Source organism: Diorhabda sublineata, chromosome 4, assembly GCF_026230105.1.
Source record: "Diorhabda sublineata isolate icDioSubl1.1 chromosome 4, icDioSubl1.1, whole genome shotgun sequence".
NCBI lineage: Eukaryota > Metazoa > Arthropoda > Insecta > Coleoptera > Chrysomelidae > Diorhabda > Diorhabda sublineata.
Window position 1 is genome coordinate 22,249,315 of NC_079477.1, and position 18,084 is coordinate 22,267,398.

General features: G+C 27.7%; 2 protein-coding genes across 4 annotated transcripts; one reads left to right on the forward strand and one right to left on the reverse strand.

Annotated features, from left to right (window-relative positions):
• Window positions 1–1,982: 1,982 nt before the first annotated feature.
• LOC130443142 (TBC1 domain family member 12-like) lies at window positions 1,983–9,343 on the reverse strand. Of its 2 annotated transcripts, XM_056777633.1 has the most exons (6): window positions 8,434–9,343; window positions 8,246–8,383; window positions 7,971–8,177; window positions 6,708–7,022; window positions 6,298–6,656; window positions 1,983–6,246 (listed from the first exon to the last, which is right to left on the reverse strand). In XM_056777633.1, the coding sequence occupies exons 1-6, from the start codon at window positions 9,150–9,152 to the stop codon at window positions 6,065–6,067; spliced, it is 1,920 nt and encodes a 639-aa protein (XP_056633611.1). In that variant the 5' UTR covers window positions 9,153–9,343; the 3' UTR covers window positions 1,983–6,064. The 2 variants fall into 2 exon arrangements, with proteins under 2 accessions (XP_056633611.1, XP_056633612.1); XM_056777634.1 differs by lacking the exon at window positions 8,246–8,383 and having other exon boundaries at window positions 1,989–6,246; window positions 8,434–9,337.
• Window positions 9,344–9,553: 210 nt separating this feature from the next.
• Window positions 9,554–17,985, forward strand: LOC130442629 (sorting nexin-14-like). Of its 2 annotated transcripts, XM_056776916.1 has the most exons (14): window positions 9,554–9,948; window positions 10,006–10,270; window positions 10,326–10,702; window positions 10,760–11,079; window positions 11,152–11,432; window positions 11,510–11,568; window positions 11,675–11,713; window positions 11,953–12,181; window positions 14,339–14,508; window positions 14,658–14,933; window positions 15,504–15,688; window positions 15,743–15,907; window positions 15,969–16,150; window positions 17,739–17,985. In XM_056776916.1, the coding sequence occupies exons 1-14, from the start codon at window positions 9,836–9,838 to the stop codon at window positions 17,811–17,813; spliced, it is 2,736 nt and encodes a 911-aa protein (XP_056632894.1). In that variant the 5' UTR covers window positions 9,554–9,835; the 3' UTR covers window positions 17,814–17,985. The 2 variants fall into 2 exon arrangements, with proteins under 2 accessions (XP_056632894.1, XP_056632895.1); XM_056776917.1 differs by lacking the exon at window positions 11,675–11,713 and having other exon boundaries at window positions 9,555–9,948.
• Window positions 17,986–18,084: the final 99 nt, after the last annotated feature.

Genomic DNA, 18,084 nt, shown 5'->3' on the forward strand with positions numbered 1-18,084 from the left:
AAATCACCTTGTATAAAATATGCATACAAGTTCACCTCGAGAGTATACCAAAACAAAATATTAGTTGTTATATAAGTATGTATAAATTGATCTTGGACTTTGTTTCAAGGTAAAACAATCATACAAGATATTTGAGGTAGGTATTTGGTCAGATCTCACGTATTATTAAAAAACAATTGTTCGTAATCAGTGGGAAGGGAATTCCATTAAGTATTATAGAAAAATTTAATCATTACTAATATAAGAAAAACCTGGTAAAAACCAGTACATGCATCCATCTGATAAAACAACTTAGTCGATATCAAATTTTTAAATGTTCGACGTCAATTAAAAACCTCTTATAGGTCAAAATTTAATCAATTCATATGTTTTTGCGATTTTCAAAGAATCTCCCTGTATATTTATTGGAAATTAAAATATTTGAAGTGAGTAATAACTCAGTTGAATTACTAATTACGTGTCATACTTTTCTATACAATTGAATGTAGTGAGCATTGTCTGGATTTGTTTATTAAATAAATAACCGTAATCTTTGTAGTTGTTTTCAAATTACACAATTCGAAAAATAAACTAAGAAATTGTAGATAGCGAAACAATGCTTTATCCATATTTTACTTAGAATTTAATTGACCATACTCTAATCTATTAAATCATCTATGGTTTCATAGATATAACCACAGAACATACCCTAAGATTGATTATTAATTTTAATAATTAATATCTTCGTAGTATGCAACTTCTCTTACATGAAATGTTATGGTAATTTATTTTACATAAAACAAAAATACTTTAATATGTTCAATGAGTAATTGATATTTAAATATATTAAATCAAATTAACTTACTCTAGATATATTTTATGAAAATTGAGTATGCAACTTATTTTACACGAAATTCCGTATTGTTTTACGTAAACAAACTATTTTTCAAATGATTCGCGAAGATGTTATGAGTTTTATTTTTAGTTAGAGTTTTAGATAAGTCTGAGTAAATTAAGTTCTCAAAATAAATAATATCATATTGGTATTGCATTGGTGATACTGGTCTGCATATATATATGGTTGTTGTTGCTTTTTCCTTTCTTCATGATTTTATCAATTATACGGATAATTTTTTAGATGAAATTTTAAGATTAAGAATTTTGTTGAATAAATATTACGTATTACATTGGTTTTTTAATATGATATATTTTTTACCATATCCTCGATTAAGATTTGACTCTTCTTATAAGATGGCTACTGCATAGAAACAATTTAATAGTCGTAAGAATTATTTTTTTATATTTTGGAATATTTATATAAATACAGTTGAAACAATTCAAGCTTTACTTTTTTGGCTTAGAATTTCATTATATTTCTTATGATATATTTACCTTTTCGCAGTATAAATCTGTAAATTTCGCGCTATGAATAAAATTCAAATTCGACAGTATTGGTGACATTAGTGGTTTGTTCAATTAAAATAAACCATCGAAATATATGTGACGTGTACATAACGCTCCACGTTCGTCAAATACGATTCAGTATGCAACATTCTAACAATTATATGGTTTCATATTTAGATAAACACGGCTTAAAAGAGTCGAATTTTTTTTCTTTCTTCTCAATATTTGGAATTTTATCATGATATATTAATTTTAAGGTGGTAGTAACACGTAAAATTGACGCCATTAATAAAATTTAAATTTGGGAGTACATATTTTTTAACAGATATGAAATTGGTAGTTTTAGTTTGTCTGTTTAATTAACACAAACCATCGAAATATATGTAACGTGTACATGAAACTAACATTAGCGATGCGTTCGTCAAAAACTTATTTAAATATTAAAAATAAACTATCAATGATTTACTTTGCAAATATTTATAAAACTGTTATTATGTCATTGTTGACGGTCATCTTATTAGATGTTCAACACGAGCGTTATTTGTCTAAAGAAGAGGAAAGGAACAGGGTTGAGAGTTGAAAAGAAAAAAAAAAACAGATTTCTGATAATCGTTTTTATTTTCATATATAAATTTACATAGTTTTGTCAATAAACAGAATTGTATATAATGAGGCACTATGTAAGTTTTTCATATTCACTAATATAATAATTAAAAATAAATTTCAGACAAATATTTCCAGCAATATAAATATATCACATACACAAATTTTTCCAAAATATCGAATGTAGTTTGAACATTTCCGCAAATTGAGTATTAAATTTGAAATATCTTTTCGATCTAACCTCGTATATTGTCATGATTTATATTGAGCAATTAAATCAACTACACTTTATTGGAATGTTTTATAACAGTGTTTAAACTACATCGTATTTTAGTTGCAATAATTTGAGATTCGCTATAATAATTATTAAATTAAATAAATATAATACAGTTAGAGCAAAACAAATTTTAACGCCATATTAAATTGTGGAATCATTCGAACAAACCTAGTGTAAAAAATAAAAGTGTTCTCTTGTTCAAAACGATTCGTTCGCAACAAAAAAAATCCATCGAATTATATATTAGAGTAGAAATGTCAATTCAACCACAGATATATAATTGAACAACTACTGTGTCTAAGTGTCATTTATTTTCTGTTAATTTTATTTCATAGTATTTTAGGGTTATGTTCGTATTTATCATAAGTTTTATAATAACTAACAATATAAAAGTCGATTTATGTTTCAAATATATTTTAATTAAAATAAATACTAATTAATTTGATAGCACTTGTAAATAATTTGATAGAATTAAATCAACAAATTTCCAATTTTCACCTTGTTTAAGAATATATAGGTTATGTTATAAAAACGTAATAAAAAGAAAATTCTATGTAAAAATTAGCTCCCGGTAGCCATAAACCTCAAATTTGGTAAGTATATAATCAAAAATTATTAAAAAAAGAAGCGTAATTGTATTGTGAAATGAATTAATTAGAAAACATTATTTTCATGCCCCGAAAGAGCATTAACATTTGGGTTGCGTCAACTGTTATAAATATTGTTTGAAACATTCTATTGGCGATATAAATACAAGGGATAGTCGCTAAATACAAGTATAAAATCAAAAAAATTACAAAAATATATATTTTTTTCATTTATCAAATATCGATAACATTGAATGAATAAATACAATACATGGTTAAATGTATATTTTCGCGAAAATATCATTGATTAAGAGGATGAAAATTAGAGTATTATTCAAAAGATGTCTCTATTTCTCTATAAGGTACTGTATTTATTGTTTTAGATGATTATAAACACGTTGACTGACATACGGATATTAAAATTTATTTATTTCATATCAAAAGTATTTGGCACTGTAAAATAGATAGATTCTATCAACGGTTTAGGCAAATAAATCAGGGGATGTTCCAAAGTTTTTTTTTCTTCATTTTTTTTGTTTTAAAATCGATTAATGTCAGTCAAAGTATTAGATTTGTTACCGTATGAAATTTAGCTGAAAACAGCTTGTAAACTACTTGAATGGAAAATAGCAGATGATAGTTTTGATTTTCTATACAAAAAAATCATTAATCAGTATATAATAGAATTTTTTTTAAATTGGACTTTTTGGGCGGTTAAAATCATTGATTTATACATTTTTTACAACTAATTCAGTTCTTGTTATTTGCAACCTGAAATCTTAACAAACTGATAGTTTTTGAAGGAAATTCAATTGAACTGGGGTAAATAGCATCTGAATATCTCAAAAATGTTCAGTTCGGATTCTTTTTACTAAGTTTGTATAGTATTTCTAAAGTCAATTGAAGATTAGCGAAATATCAAATTTTAGCATGGAAAATATAAACGTAAACTGATATAACAGATCAAAAACAGAGAACAATTTACCAAATATCTTGTATAATATTTTTAAAGTTATTGGAGAAGTACAAAATTCAACGTACCAACATAAAATAAGTTAAAACTGGTGCCCAATTTTCATTTTATTGAATAAAATGTGTAGTATATTAAAAATCGATTGTTTTTTCATAAAAATGTAAATAAAACATTTCGAAAAACGACTTGAACATATTCTCTCACTTTCTAGACAACTTGTCATGTTTATTAGCAGATCGCTAAATTTTTTTTTATTACTGACTAAAATACTAGTTTGTGGAATAGATGATTAATATGCAAGTATTTCTGTAATACATTTATGAGAAATAAGCACCAAATATGGAAATTATTGTACCTGTATCTAAACCATTGTCTGGTATATCAAATATGAATGTATAGTATCTTTAAAGTCAATGAAGACCTAAAAATATCGAATTGATTGTACCAACATAGAAAGTAGGTACTAAAAATGATGAAATAGGTTAAAACCAATGTCCGATTAACCAAATATCAATGTATAGTATCTTTAAAGTCAATGAAAGACTATGACCAATGTATATATATACTAAATGATATAAAACAAATTAAAGTTCCCGTTCACTCAGCAGTGTCACAGAATTGTGAATAGAATCAAGAAGAGCCTTGAGAAGAGTTGAATTTGAAGAAGAATTATCAGAGTAGCATGAAATACATTCAGATATACTCCAGGGTAATGTTCTTAGTTCTTGTATTTACCATTCATAGCCGATATACAATGTACCCCTAGGGCACTTGAAGTAACGCATGCATGATGATACAACAGTGATTATTAAAACCGTTTAAAAAATCTAGCTCGATAAGTGGAAAATACATTAAACCAAATTTGGCCCGCCATAAAAAATATTCACCATACTCAAATTTCTATTGATGTACTGTATTTTTTAAAATTAATTGTAGAATTATAAAATATAAAATTCAAAATACCTACAATTTGTATTGAAAATGATAGTACAAATCAAATTAAGGCACTAATATCATGTATAATATTTTTAAAGTAAATGGAAAACAACAAAATAACAAATTTAATAGGAAATATAAGGAAAAAAGCTCTAAACCAATGAGTAATTTGTTATTAGAACTATTACAGGTTTTATACAAACATTATTTAAACCAAATGAAGAAAATGGACATTGAGACAAATTCTAACCTCAAAAAATACTTAAAATACCTGGAAATCCGGGGAAATATATACTAATCATGAAATTTCAAACATATTTAGTTAGACCTAATTTTTTTTATTATTTCCTATTTTTTTTATTCTATTGTCAAAATTCTACCAAAAGTAGCAAAGAAAACAAAAATCTTGTATCGGATTCTTTTTACTAAATACCAAACTTATAATTATTGATGTATAGTATTTTTAGAGTCAATGAAAGAGTTGGGACATGAATATTCATCAAATGTGAAAGTACTACCCTCAAATTTGTTTAAAATTGATAATTACACTGAAAAAACACCCCAATCAACTATAGAAAAGTTCAAATCATTATTTCGGTGGATATTTAGTAAATGCTTGGAAGAAAATCATGGAAATTCGACCACTTTTAGTTGTGGCAAACTTTTTTAAATTATTTCTTAAAATTTGTTTGATTTTATTGTCAAAATTCTACCAAAAGTTACAAAAAATTAAAATTTTTGTATCGGATTCTTTTTATTAAATAACAAACTCATAATTATTGATATGTAGTATTTTTAGAGTTAATGAAAGAGCTGGAACATCAATATTAATCAAATCTGAAAGTACTACCCTCAAATTTGTTTAAAATTGATAATTATACTGGAGAAAACACCCCAATTAACTATAGTAGGGTTCTAAACATCATTTCTATGGATATTTACTGTATGCTTGGAAGAAAATCATGGAAATTCAATAACTTTTAGTTGGCACATAATTTTTTTCGATTATTTCCCAGATATTGTTTAAAATTGATAATTATATTGGAAAAAACACCCCAATTAACCATAGAAAAGTTCTAAACATTATTTCGGTGGATTTTTACTAGTAGCTTTGAAGAAAATAAAAAAATTGAGACAAATTTTAACCCCAAAAATTACATCCAAGACTTGGAAATCCAGAATAATATTAATTTCAAGATATAAGCGAAATAAAATAAATTAAATCTTCAATTAACTTTAGTTGAACGTTAATTTCAAATAATTTATAAACTTATTTGAGTCCCGATGAAAAACACCCTTCAAATACTAACTAAATTTACACTTTTCGATAATTTGACTAAAAGTTTGTTTACCGACAGTGGTATTAACACCTTGTATACATCTAAACAGAGAATCCGCCGAAATATCTTCGGGTAAATGAGTAAGGAATTGTGCCCCTTGTAAAAAATCCATTTCAATAAGAGTATCTTGATACAAATTCAATATACCTAAAAAAAAATAATAATAAATCGCTGCACAGGACCGTCTCAAGGACATACCTAAACCGGTTCTGAATATAAATTCGAATCCGTCTCTTAAAAACACGTCCCAGACTCTACAGGCGATATCCAGGGGCATGGCTTTGGCGAATATGGTATATATCCAGTCAAGTAGGTACAAATCGGGCGTCAAACCGGATTTAGAAAAATGGGAATGGAGCTTTGGTAGGTTGTGATTGAAAACTTCATCGTAAGCTTTGTAATAATTCTGCATCCGGTCTTGGTTTAGAGTGAACGCCGATAAATGTAGGGGTTGATTCAATAAATTCGAAAAGCATATAAAAGCGTCGCAGGGTTCCATGTTTAATATCAAAATGGCCGCTATGTAAGACATACCTTGAACGTAACCGACGTCGGGCCTGGACACAATTGTTTTATAAAAAATCCATCAATTTTGTTTAAAAACTTACCTATAACAAACGTAAGCTGCTAGAAGGGAATGTAAGGCTTCCGAATAAGGTCCTCCTTCTTGAAAAATTCCTAGTTGGGGAAAAGTTCTCGATATATCTAGTTGGATGACGTCCATGCTACTTTCTTGATCTAAATCTGATTTGCTGTTGGTTATTTCTACGTTATTAAGGCGATTTTGAGCTCGGTTTACACAAATATCGTAAAGTTGGCGAGTGAGATTCAATTCATTGCCTATAGCTAACCGCCATACTTTGCCTCTGACGCTTGAAGGGAGACCCTGCCACCAAAGGTCTAAAGTTTTCCTATGGGAACACCTGAAAGGGATAAATAACAAATTTACCGGAACTTTTTATGGTTCTCATCATTGGATTCATCGAAATCTTCTCTTAGATTTTATGTATAGTATTTTTAGAGTCAATGAAAGAACTGAGACATGAAAGAACTACCCTCAAATTTGTTTTGAGAATTATACTAAAAAGAAAACACTCCAATTAACTATAGTAGAATTTTAAACATCTTTTCAATGGATATTTATTAGATGCTTGGAAGAAAATCATGGAAATTCAACCACTTTTAGTTGGAACAAACTTTTTTTGATTATTTCCCATAATTTGTTTGATTTAATTGTCAAAATTCTACCAAAAGTTACAAAAAATGAAAAATTTTGTAACGGATTCTTTTTATTAAATAACAAACTCATAATTATTGATGTATACTATTTTTAGAGTCAATGAAAGAGCTGGGACATGAATATTTATCAAACGCGAAAGAACTACCCTTAAATTTGTTTAACATTGATAATTATACTGAAAAAACACCCCAATCAACTATTGAAAAGTTGAAAACATCATTTCGGTGGATTTTTACTAATTACTTGGAAAAAAATCAAGGAATTTAAACCATATTTAATTAGACCAAACTTTTTTGATTATTCCTTATAATTTTTTTGATTTTATTCTCAAAATTCTACCAAAAATTACAGCAAAACAAAAATCTTCTATTAGAATCTATTTATTAAATAGCAAACTCATAATTATTTATGTATAGTATTTTTAGTGTCAATGAAAGGGCTGGGACATGAATATTCATCAAAAAGTAAAATACTACTCTCAAATTTGTTTAAAATTGATAATAAGTCAATGAAAGAGCTGAGTCATAATTATATAGTTTTTTTAGAATCACTAGAAGACAGAAAACAATAAAACAAAAAATATGAACGAAAAATAAAATATTCAACAATTTAATAATAATTTTAAACTCACATTGTGTTCCAATTGGGCAATACATTTTGAATAAAATGTCTTGTTGAAGCGGCTTGTCGTTCCTCAATTTTCAATTGCTGTTTCTGCTGTTTATGTTTAGCAGCTGTCGTTTGGGCTTCTTTTTTCTTCACAGCAACTAATATCGCTTTGTATTCATCTTTGTGTCTCTGGTCTTCTTCCTGCGATTTAGCCGGCAAATTAGAAGGCCTGTAAAATGAAAATTAATTTTTTTTCTCGAATTATATGAAAAAATATGTGAATTTTTGAAATACAACCTTTCGTGTTGTATTAGAGCCGAGGAACTCGCAACTACATGTACAGGTGAAATGTTATCATTAGCATTCGGTTGTTTACTGAAAATCTTCCAAACACTACTCGTAGGTTCGGTAGACACTTTCCAAGTAAAAACGTGCCTAAAATGAGCTACTTATGATAAAATTTTGAGAATGCGTTAATTACTTACTTTGAGAGAAAATTCGTTAAACTTTTTCTTCTCAATTTCATGTTACTTATTTCCAAACTAGAAACTGATCTGTCTTCAGAACCAATCAAGCTTCCAGAAGTCGAAGGGTCACTAATAGCACTCCAGCTGGAAATAGTACTGGAAAAAGATCCACCCTCGTTTCTCCTATGTCCTAATTTTTTTAAATTACTTTCATCGTTATTGCTAGAGTCTTTTTCAGTTTCAGTCTCATAAGTCTTAGGATTGTCAACTAAATGTAGTTGTTTAGTTATGGGACTATAAGCTAATGATATGTTTTGTAAAGCTTCGTTAAAAGAGAGTTTGTTTTTCACATAAGAGTTATCACTATAATTACATTGAGAGCTTTCTTGAGTATTCGAAGATTTCATTGGGGATGATTGAGATGGACTCGATTCGACGTCTTTTAACTTTTCATATCTTTCCGGCCAAGTTCTGAAAGTTTTAAACCACGATTCTGTTTTTTGACATTGCGAGTCTTTATCTAGAGATTTATTCCACTCGTTCGTTTCTAAGGATGTTTTTAACTCACTTTCATTGTTGCTGCAGTCTGGTAAGCTTTGGCTTCTTAAAGTATTCGAATCAAAATCGTACTGAGTTACGGATTTCAATCTATCAACTACTGAATTTCCCCTCGTGTCTTCATTAGATAAACCGATTTGTTTTCCTTTGATCAGAGCTTGAGTATCGTAATTTTTCATACTTGGTTTATTGTAAAACTAACTTCATTTAGTTATAAACGCTCGGATGGACAATTGGAATATTTTCCATAGGAAATAAATCGGTTTTTGTCACAATAATCGGTGATATTTAAACCATGTTGATTATTTTTTATACTACATATGATCTAAAATGTTGACACTCTCCTACCACGGAGGCAGCCATTACTTATATCTGTCAATTCACTGTCAAAACAATCGTAATACATAGAATTATTTATAAAACAATATTTTTATTATAAATTTATACAATATATTTTATTTTACGATAATTATATCATTTATGAGATTAAAATATTAATAACTTATAGTTGACATATTTCCGACATTACCCGATTATTTAATCCAGTAGCGCAACTAAAAATAATTAATGAAACTTTTTTCGCACAAGAACCTTATAAAAATTTGGTTAATAAACGTAGAATTCTATATTAAATTATGAGGTTAATGGATTTAGTTAATCGTATTTGATTTATAAAAAATAAAAGCTATTATTTGAATATAAATTTTGAATATTACACTGCACTGGACGTTCGGGTAATATCGGAAATTTGAGCAACCATTTTTTGATACTGTCGTGCTTACACAACAACGTGACATCTTAAAGAATTAGAGGTGGAAGTTAACCCTTCATCTAAATAGTAAATAAAATAAATCATACAAATATGGTATATACAGAAATTAAAGATAATTTACGTTTAGTTTCGAATGATAGATTAGTGAGAACAGTGACTATTATTATAACTTTATTTGTTTTATTTATCGCGATATTTTTTCGGTGAGTACTTATTTATATATTAAAATAATATAATAAATTAATTTATTTATAATTTAGACTTTTCGGTGCTTTGATTATTTACTTATCTTATCTATTCGGATACACTGTCGCCTGGTTTTTGATAAAATATCAGGTGCAAACAACGATATTTTTGCAAAGGATAATAAATTTTTATATAGAACGGAAAATTATTAAGAAATCTTTAAAACCGTCTTGTAGTATTTGTGACGATTTATCGTGTAAGAGACATCAACAGACAAAAAGTATTACCCCTTGGAAATATATTTATATAAGTCCGCATTTAAATAATTCAATTGAGCACGTAAGTCTTATTTATTTTTTCATATTTTTTATTTTATAAATATATTTTTTTGAAGTTTTACGAGAGAATAATAAGTAATTTTATAACGTCCTGGTACAAGCATTTCACGGACGATCAAGATTTTTTAAATGAATTGAGATACTGCTTTAAATTTTCTACATCTACTATAGTAAATAGAGTATTAGAGCTAGATGTTGGGGATATAGTGGCGAATAAACTTATTCCTTGTGCTGTGAGGCATATTGATGACTATTTGTATATACAACAAATTGTAAAATTGAGAAACGTTAAATTTAACGACGTCGCTACTGAATATTTAGGTAAAAGATTACATGCTGCAGCTACATCTCGAAAAAACGAACTCGACTATTTAAAATATTTAGTATCGTCTTTATTAGACCAAAGTTTACCAGGAAATTATATAAAATGCAGGTAAATATAGAGGTATATTTAAAAAAATGATTTTTGTTATTTTTTATGTATTTATAGGAATTTTTCGGTGATGATGCGAGAGATTTTAGCAGGATGGGTATTTCTACCAATGATGGATGTTATAGCGGATCCTAATATTCTCAATTATCTCGTTATTTTAGCTATTACTTATAAATCGAAAAAAACTACTAAAAATAATCAAATTATTGATGAAGAAGTTGAGTTTTTGTGTAATTATACATCATCGAAATCGAAAGTTTCATCTTTTGCTACCAATTTAAATAAAATTAAAAACAATACCGATCTTTTATATTCTCTAATGCAGTTTTTGAAAAATCACGATCACGTTAACTTATTGCAGTTCTGCCTTGATGTTGGTAAGTTTTTACGGGGCCCAAAGTAGGGGTTACAAGAAACGGTAACAATTTTTGTTATAATTTTCATTTTAGATGATTTTAACACGAAATTACTAACTCCTGAATTAACTAAGAAACAAATCGAAGAATTGAATAATGAAGCTTCGAAATTGTTTAAAGAATATTTGGATAGGAACAGTTTCAGCTTCATCGGTTGCCCTTCTGACATTTCAGATGAATTCGAATCGATAATTCGAGACGTTTACATCGTGGAAAAATTATCCAAACTTTCCAAATTACTTTATACGGCTTACGATTTCGTTTATAATATTTTGGAGACGGTTTGGTTGCCGCAGTTTTTCCACAGCAATGAAGTGAGTATTAGGAAACGAAATTATAACAGAATAAATTATTTTAATGAAATATTTCGTTTTTTTTTATTTTATTTTAGTTTTACGGATGTATATGTGGTTCGAAACAGATAATACATAGTAACAAAAATCAAAATAAGTAAGTATTTTCAAATTTTTATATTACGATGAAGTTTTATTAATTTTTAATAATTTTTGTTTATAATTAAATTAAATTACTAACAAAACTTTCTTACTAACTTTAGACTTCTGTTGTTAACATTTGGTTCTCCAAATAAAGAGAGGTAAGAACCGATTTAGGGATTTTAATATTTTTTGTTTGTTACCAAGTTTTGTGATACAAGGGCAACACCATTGTGAATTTGTCAAATTTGACATTATAAAGTTTGACATCTTTAATGGTGAAATATTTTTCTTGATACATCGTATTTATAGGTCTTTTTTGATAAAAAAAATTAAAAAATCAATCAAAATTGACCTAAAATCGACGAGAAAAAGGTCTAAGAAGTGAAAAAATTTTTAGATTTAAAAAATATTATGAACCGGCAAACCAAGGTACGGTTTCTAAAATAAGTACAAGTTTAGGTAGAATAAAAGGAGTGCTAAAAACGACCCAACCGATTGAAGGGTCGTTTTTTCCTCCCGAAACTCACCCCGTAGAAAATGGTACCATCGAAGATACTCTTCTAGATGATTGTAAGAGTATTTTTAGAGATATGAGTACTTGGAAAGTCACGATACCAAATTACGAGGTAAGTGAATAAGTACAACTCGCAATAATCAACATAACCTGACTATCACAATTGTTATTACTCTTTTTCTCTGTTATTTTTAGAGTTTTTTCTCTATTATGTATCTTTTACAATATCTTTGATTATTCTTTAAATAAATTTATAATTGACAGTTATATGTGACAGAAAATAACCTAACTTTCATCAATGTCAATATGTCATTACGTTTAACTAATGGTGTACTTTTACGTTGTTAATTGTGATTGATCGAAAAAGACATTTACGATTTTGACATTTATAACCTCACAGAACTAATTATCTGTCCGAAGTGTACACCGGGAATCAACTAATCTACGAGTACCAACACAAAATATATATATATATATATATATATATATATATATATTTATTGAATTTTTTAGATTTTTTTTATCTTTTATATATGTTTATTCTCTTAAATGTCCTTGCTTTTAGGTCTATTCGATTTTAAAATTAGTTTTTGTTCATAATTTTTTAAAAAGAAAGATAAAAATTGACGTTTCGACTTTTCTTCAAGTCTTTATCAAAATATGATATTGACATTGACAATTTGTTTATTTATATCAATATCATATTTTGAAATAGACTGAAATAAGTCGAAACGTCAATTTTTATCTTTCTTTTTAAAAAATTATCAACAAAAACTAATTTTAAAACCGAAGAGACCAAAAATCAAGAACATTTAAGAGAATAAATTATTGAATTGACCTGGTATTTTTGTTAGTTACCAAAACACGTATAAAAACAGTATTAATCAATAAAAAAAGTGAATAAACTAATAATTTCATTTGATTTTTCATAATTTTGCTCGAAACTAGCTGTATAAATTTGAATTATTCCTTTTATATTGAAATAATGGCTTTTCGATTACATTACCATTATTTTTAATATCGATGATTGTTGGAATTTAGCTCATTATAATTTTATATGAGACTTTTATAATTTACGGATTTACCTGGATTATTAAAAAAAACTCCTATCTAAATAGCTAAACTACCATTTAGCCTTAAATCTTATAAATACAAAAATTAGCAACATTAAATATGACGAAATGTGAAATGTTTTGTATGGGGAAAAATAATATTCTAAACGTTGGTAGTCGTGTGGAATCAGTCTACAGTGTTGTAACATTTATTATAATCAAAATCTGGCGGTTGTGTCGAAATTATTTATTCGTCATTTTTCATTTTATAAATAACTATTTATTATTCGTATTTTTGATGTTGAATTTAATTCAATCTTACTTACATATGCATTTCGTAATAAACGATTGGGAAAAAATTACAACGTGGCAACTATGTAAAACATCTGTTATGTCTGGAATTTTTTTACGTTTTGTTTTAGTTCTCAATAGAAGATAAAAATGGTATATAACTTCTTAATTTTTTTTCTATTTAATTAAATAATTAAATTGATCTGATATTTTTTTTATTATTATGATATTGATTAAGAACGAAAGAAGTCAGTTAACTATTTTTGGTAGTTTTGCTAGTACCTAGTTGTCTCAGTTTTATAATGTATAAATATTTTTCAGTATTCAATAAAACAAGGAAAAGTGGCAACATTATAAACGGGGAAATGAATCTTTGTTGTAACAATTGAAATGCGAAATATAAATGAAACCTTTGCTAGGCAGAATTATAGTCCTAACATTGGTAGCCATGTGGTATTAGTCTACAGTGTTGTACGATTTATTATTATCAGAATTTCTCATTTGTCTCTTTTTAATTTTAAAATAATTATATTAATTCTTGATAATTCCTTATGTTCATTCTGAATTGTCTTGATTTTATGCCATTTCTGATTAGAAATTGGTTTTTGTGAAAACGTATAAAAAAACTGACGTTTAAACTTATTTCGTTCTTTACCAAAACTTCAATTTTGTACCTTTAAAAACTAATTTTTAGTAAAAAATTTAAGATACATAAAATAAACATAATTGGAAATGAAAAATTTAATAAATTTTAATGCAACTATATAAATTTTTACTTCACATGAATTTATGCACTTTAAAAGCTTGTATAAAAATTACAACGCGGCAACTGTGTAAAACAACTATCATTATGTGTAGAAATAAAAAAGTTGTTTACGTTTTGTAGTTTGAGACGCGATGTAAATTTGGAATTAAACGTTTTTTAGGCAAATCCAACTGATAAAGTTGTATATTTTTGTGTGAACGTAGAAAGAACAGAAACTAAAAGAAATTGGGTAGTACTGAGAAAAGATCAAGATTTTTATACGCTGAAAGCGAAGTTGGTGGAATTTCATGGAGAAAGTGAGATTTGCGATTCGCCTTTACCTTCTAGAAAGTAAGTTTTCGTAAATATTTCTACTTATTTGTGATTTTGAACTTTTTTGATTTAATACTTTCAATAAAATATTTATAAATTTCGTACTTTATGAGATAGTATGAGGTTATGTTGGTTACTTCGAGTAGTTTTAGAAATGAATATTTCAGGGCCGGATCTTCCGTCGAAACGAGAATGATGAAATACGAGAGTTTTATAAAAAAATTATTACAAAAATCGAATTTAAAAGGCAGCGATCTCCTATTTTATTTCCTAACTATAGAACAGAAAAATTTTTCTTTGTATATAGAACGGAACGCTTCTAATATACAAGATCTTGGAAATATCTATCAATCAGTGGCTCACAAATTGAGAAAAGAAAAAGGTCAACATCTAGATCCGTTTATGAGTTCGTTTTTGTTATCTACGGGGCAATCGAAAAACGAGTAAGTTTCGGTACCGAATTTTTAAATAAAATCTTTTACAATTAATTCGAATGGGTGGAAAAAGGTGAAGATATCGACGAAACGCTTAGCAACGTATCATATATAGATAAATTAATTTTCCATCACTAAATTTACAAATTTCAGGAAATTTTCGAAATTCGTTATGAAACAGTTTCTTTCCCTAAATCTCGGAATAAAGTTGAATTTGGCAATATAGCATGCGTAGTGGAATCGATATTTCAGCTGTTGCTACTTGATTATTCCTATTTTCATAACATTCTCAAGAAAATTTCGTGTTAAACTATTTTTTTTGGTAAATTTTCAAATAAAACTTAAATTTGACAACATTTTCTGAATTTCTTATGAAACAATTTCCTCCCTTAATCTTCGGATAAAAGTTAAACTTGGCAACATAGCACGAGTAATAAAATCAATATTTTGGCTATTGGTACTTCATTATTCCAATTTTAATAACATTTAGTTTGAATCTTTAAATCTCAGGATAAAAGTTTAATTTGGCAACATAGTACTTGTAGTAAAAGCAAATTTCGTTAATTAATTTTTTTACAGTAAATTCGAATGGGCAGAGGAAGGCGAAGAAATCGATATTTCGTCCACTCAAAACACTTCGTTTCCGAAAACTTACAAAAATCTCTTGTTCGATGACAATTTCGGTGTGCAGTACAGGATTTTAAAGGATACTTTGAGCAGTTGTTCGAGTCCTGAAGGGATAACGGAAAGTGTTTTTTATCTAAGTCGGTATTAGCGTACTGTTTGTATTTGTTTACTGATTTTTTTTTTGGTTGCAGTGAAGAACGTTTTCAAAATCCCCGAAGGAATTTTGAGATTGTACGCATCAGTTTGTGGCATAGCTCAAAATTTCGTCGATTTGACCGCCAAAACTGCCATAGATAAAAAAATCAAATCCAACCTTAACCAATCGAATCTCGCTTATCTCATCAGGCAGTTGGAGGGTGAGTTGACAACGATTTTCGCAAATTTTCGCGATTTTTCGAAAATGTTGGGATTTTGTAGATGTAATTTTCAATGATAAACCGCATGTTAGTAAAGAAGAATTGGAAAAAAGACGGATTAGAGCTTCTGAAGCATTGCTTGATTCGGTATCGACTGTGGTAACGAAAATATGCGGTCCAGGTGTTAAAGACGGTTTACAATTGATATTAGAAATTGTACAGAATCCGCATTTCAATAAACAGGTAATTGAAAAACCAGTTTACTGTATAAATTATGTTCAAATTGGTTTTTTTGTCGGAATTTCCCTAAATTTGCGAAATAATTACGTTCGACAACACTGTTATCTTATACAGTTCCCGTGTGTTTACAAGATAAAATGAGTTATTATCAGATTTTCGTAATAAAGACAGAAACGTTGAAAATTGTATTGAATTTGTAAAAAATTCACTAAATCTAAGGAAAAATTTCCTTTGGCAACACAGTTATCTAATGTAGAAATGAGTTTTGATGAAATTTTAATATATTTTAATGTCCAGTAAATTGTAGATCGTTGTATTGAATACTTTTTGGAACTTTTTCTCTAGATCCAGGAAAAAGTCCGTTTCGCAACACTTTAAACTATTTGTCATACATTTTTTTGTAGTTTTAAGACAAAAAACGTTAAAAATTCAACAAAAAAATGCATTGAAATATTTAATAAATTGAATACGGAAATTTCCTAGGATCTGAGCCAAAAACTGAGTGTGGTAACACTGTAATCTACATGTCATTCAATATTGACCTCAAAAATCTATGTTATTAGAGAATATATGGAATTCAATCAATTTTTCCAATTTTCAATGTTCAGTAATAGATAAATGGTTGTTTTGAATACGTTTAGCAAAATTTCATAAGATCTAGGGAAAAATTTTGTTAAATGTACGTTATTATAGTACAAATTTTATTCTTACTTGGAGAAATATTCTTAGATCTCCGAAAAATTCAGTTTGGCAACACTGTAATATCCGTATAACTCATAGATAACGACCAAAGAGAGACGAAAATATTGAAATATTGATAAAAATCGTAAGAAACTGTTTAATAGATAGTTATTGCTATACGTAAATTTCTTAAATCTGGGGAATAGTCAATTAGCAACACTGTAATAATCGTATATTACATAAACCTCCTCTAAATAAAGACGTAAAAGTGGAAAAACTGATAGAAACCTGTAGAAAACTAATCAACGAATAGTCACTTTGTAAAAAATTTCCCTAAATCTGCAGAAAATTCCGTTCAAAAACACTGTAACGACCAAAGAGAGACGAAAATATTGAAATATTGATAAAAATCGTAAGAAACTGTTTAATAATTTCCTAAATCTGGGTAAAAAATCAAATAGCAACTCTGTAATAATCGTATATTGCATAAACCTCGTATAAATAAAGACGCAAAGTAGAAAAACTTATAGAAACCTGGAGGAAACTAATTAACGAATTGTCACATTGCAAAAAATTTTCCTAAATCTACTGAAAATTTGGTGGAGCGACACTCTAATCATGTTAGTTTAGATAAATCACAACTGAATAGAGACACAGATATTGAAATATTAACAAAAATCGTAGAGAAATATTCAATGGATAGTCATATTGTGAAAATTTCCCCAAATCTGTAAAACAATAAGTCTAACAACTCTGTGATCTTCGTACCCTTTTGTATGACGTCTTTTTTCTGTTCAAAAACAAAATATGGCGTCTAAAAAATTGATAATAAACGTTCAACTAATTTTCAAAATATATATTTTTCTGTAATATAATTTCAAAATTAAACATAATTTCTTCTATTTTCCAGCTGGCATACAATTTGCTAGACATAATTTTGACAGAAATGTACCCGATGCTCGACAAATACGAAGAACATTATTAATGACATTAAAAAAATAACGAAAACGTCAAAACTTACCAGTTAATCCTATTTGTTTACAAAAAAAAAATAATTTCGTATTTTTTCCATTATCCTTTTCAGTTTGTGATATTCCTAAAAGAAAAAGTGTCAAAGTATTATTTTATTTATTTGTACAATAAAATTATAAAGAAAACGGATTTATTGTTCACAATTGTGCAATTGACTCACCACCATTTCCCTCTCCTTATACTCGACATACCTGAAACTACACTGAGAAAAAACGTTATTGGGA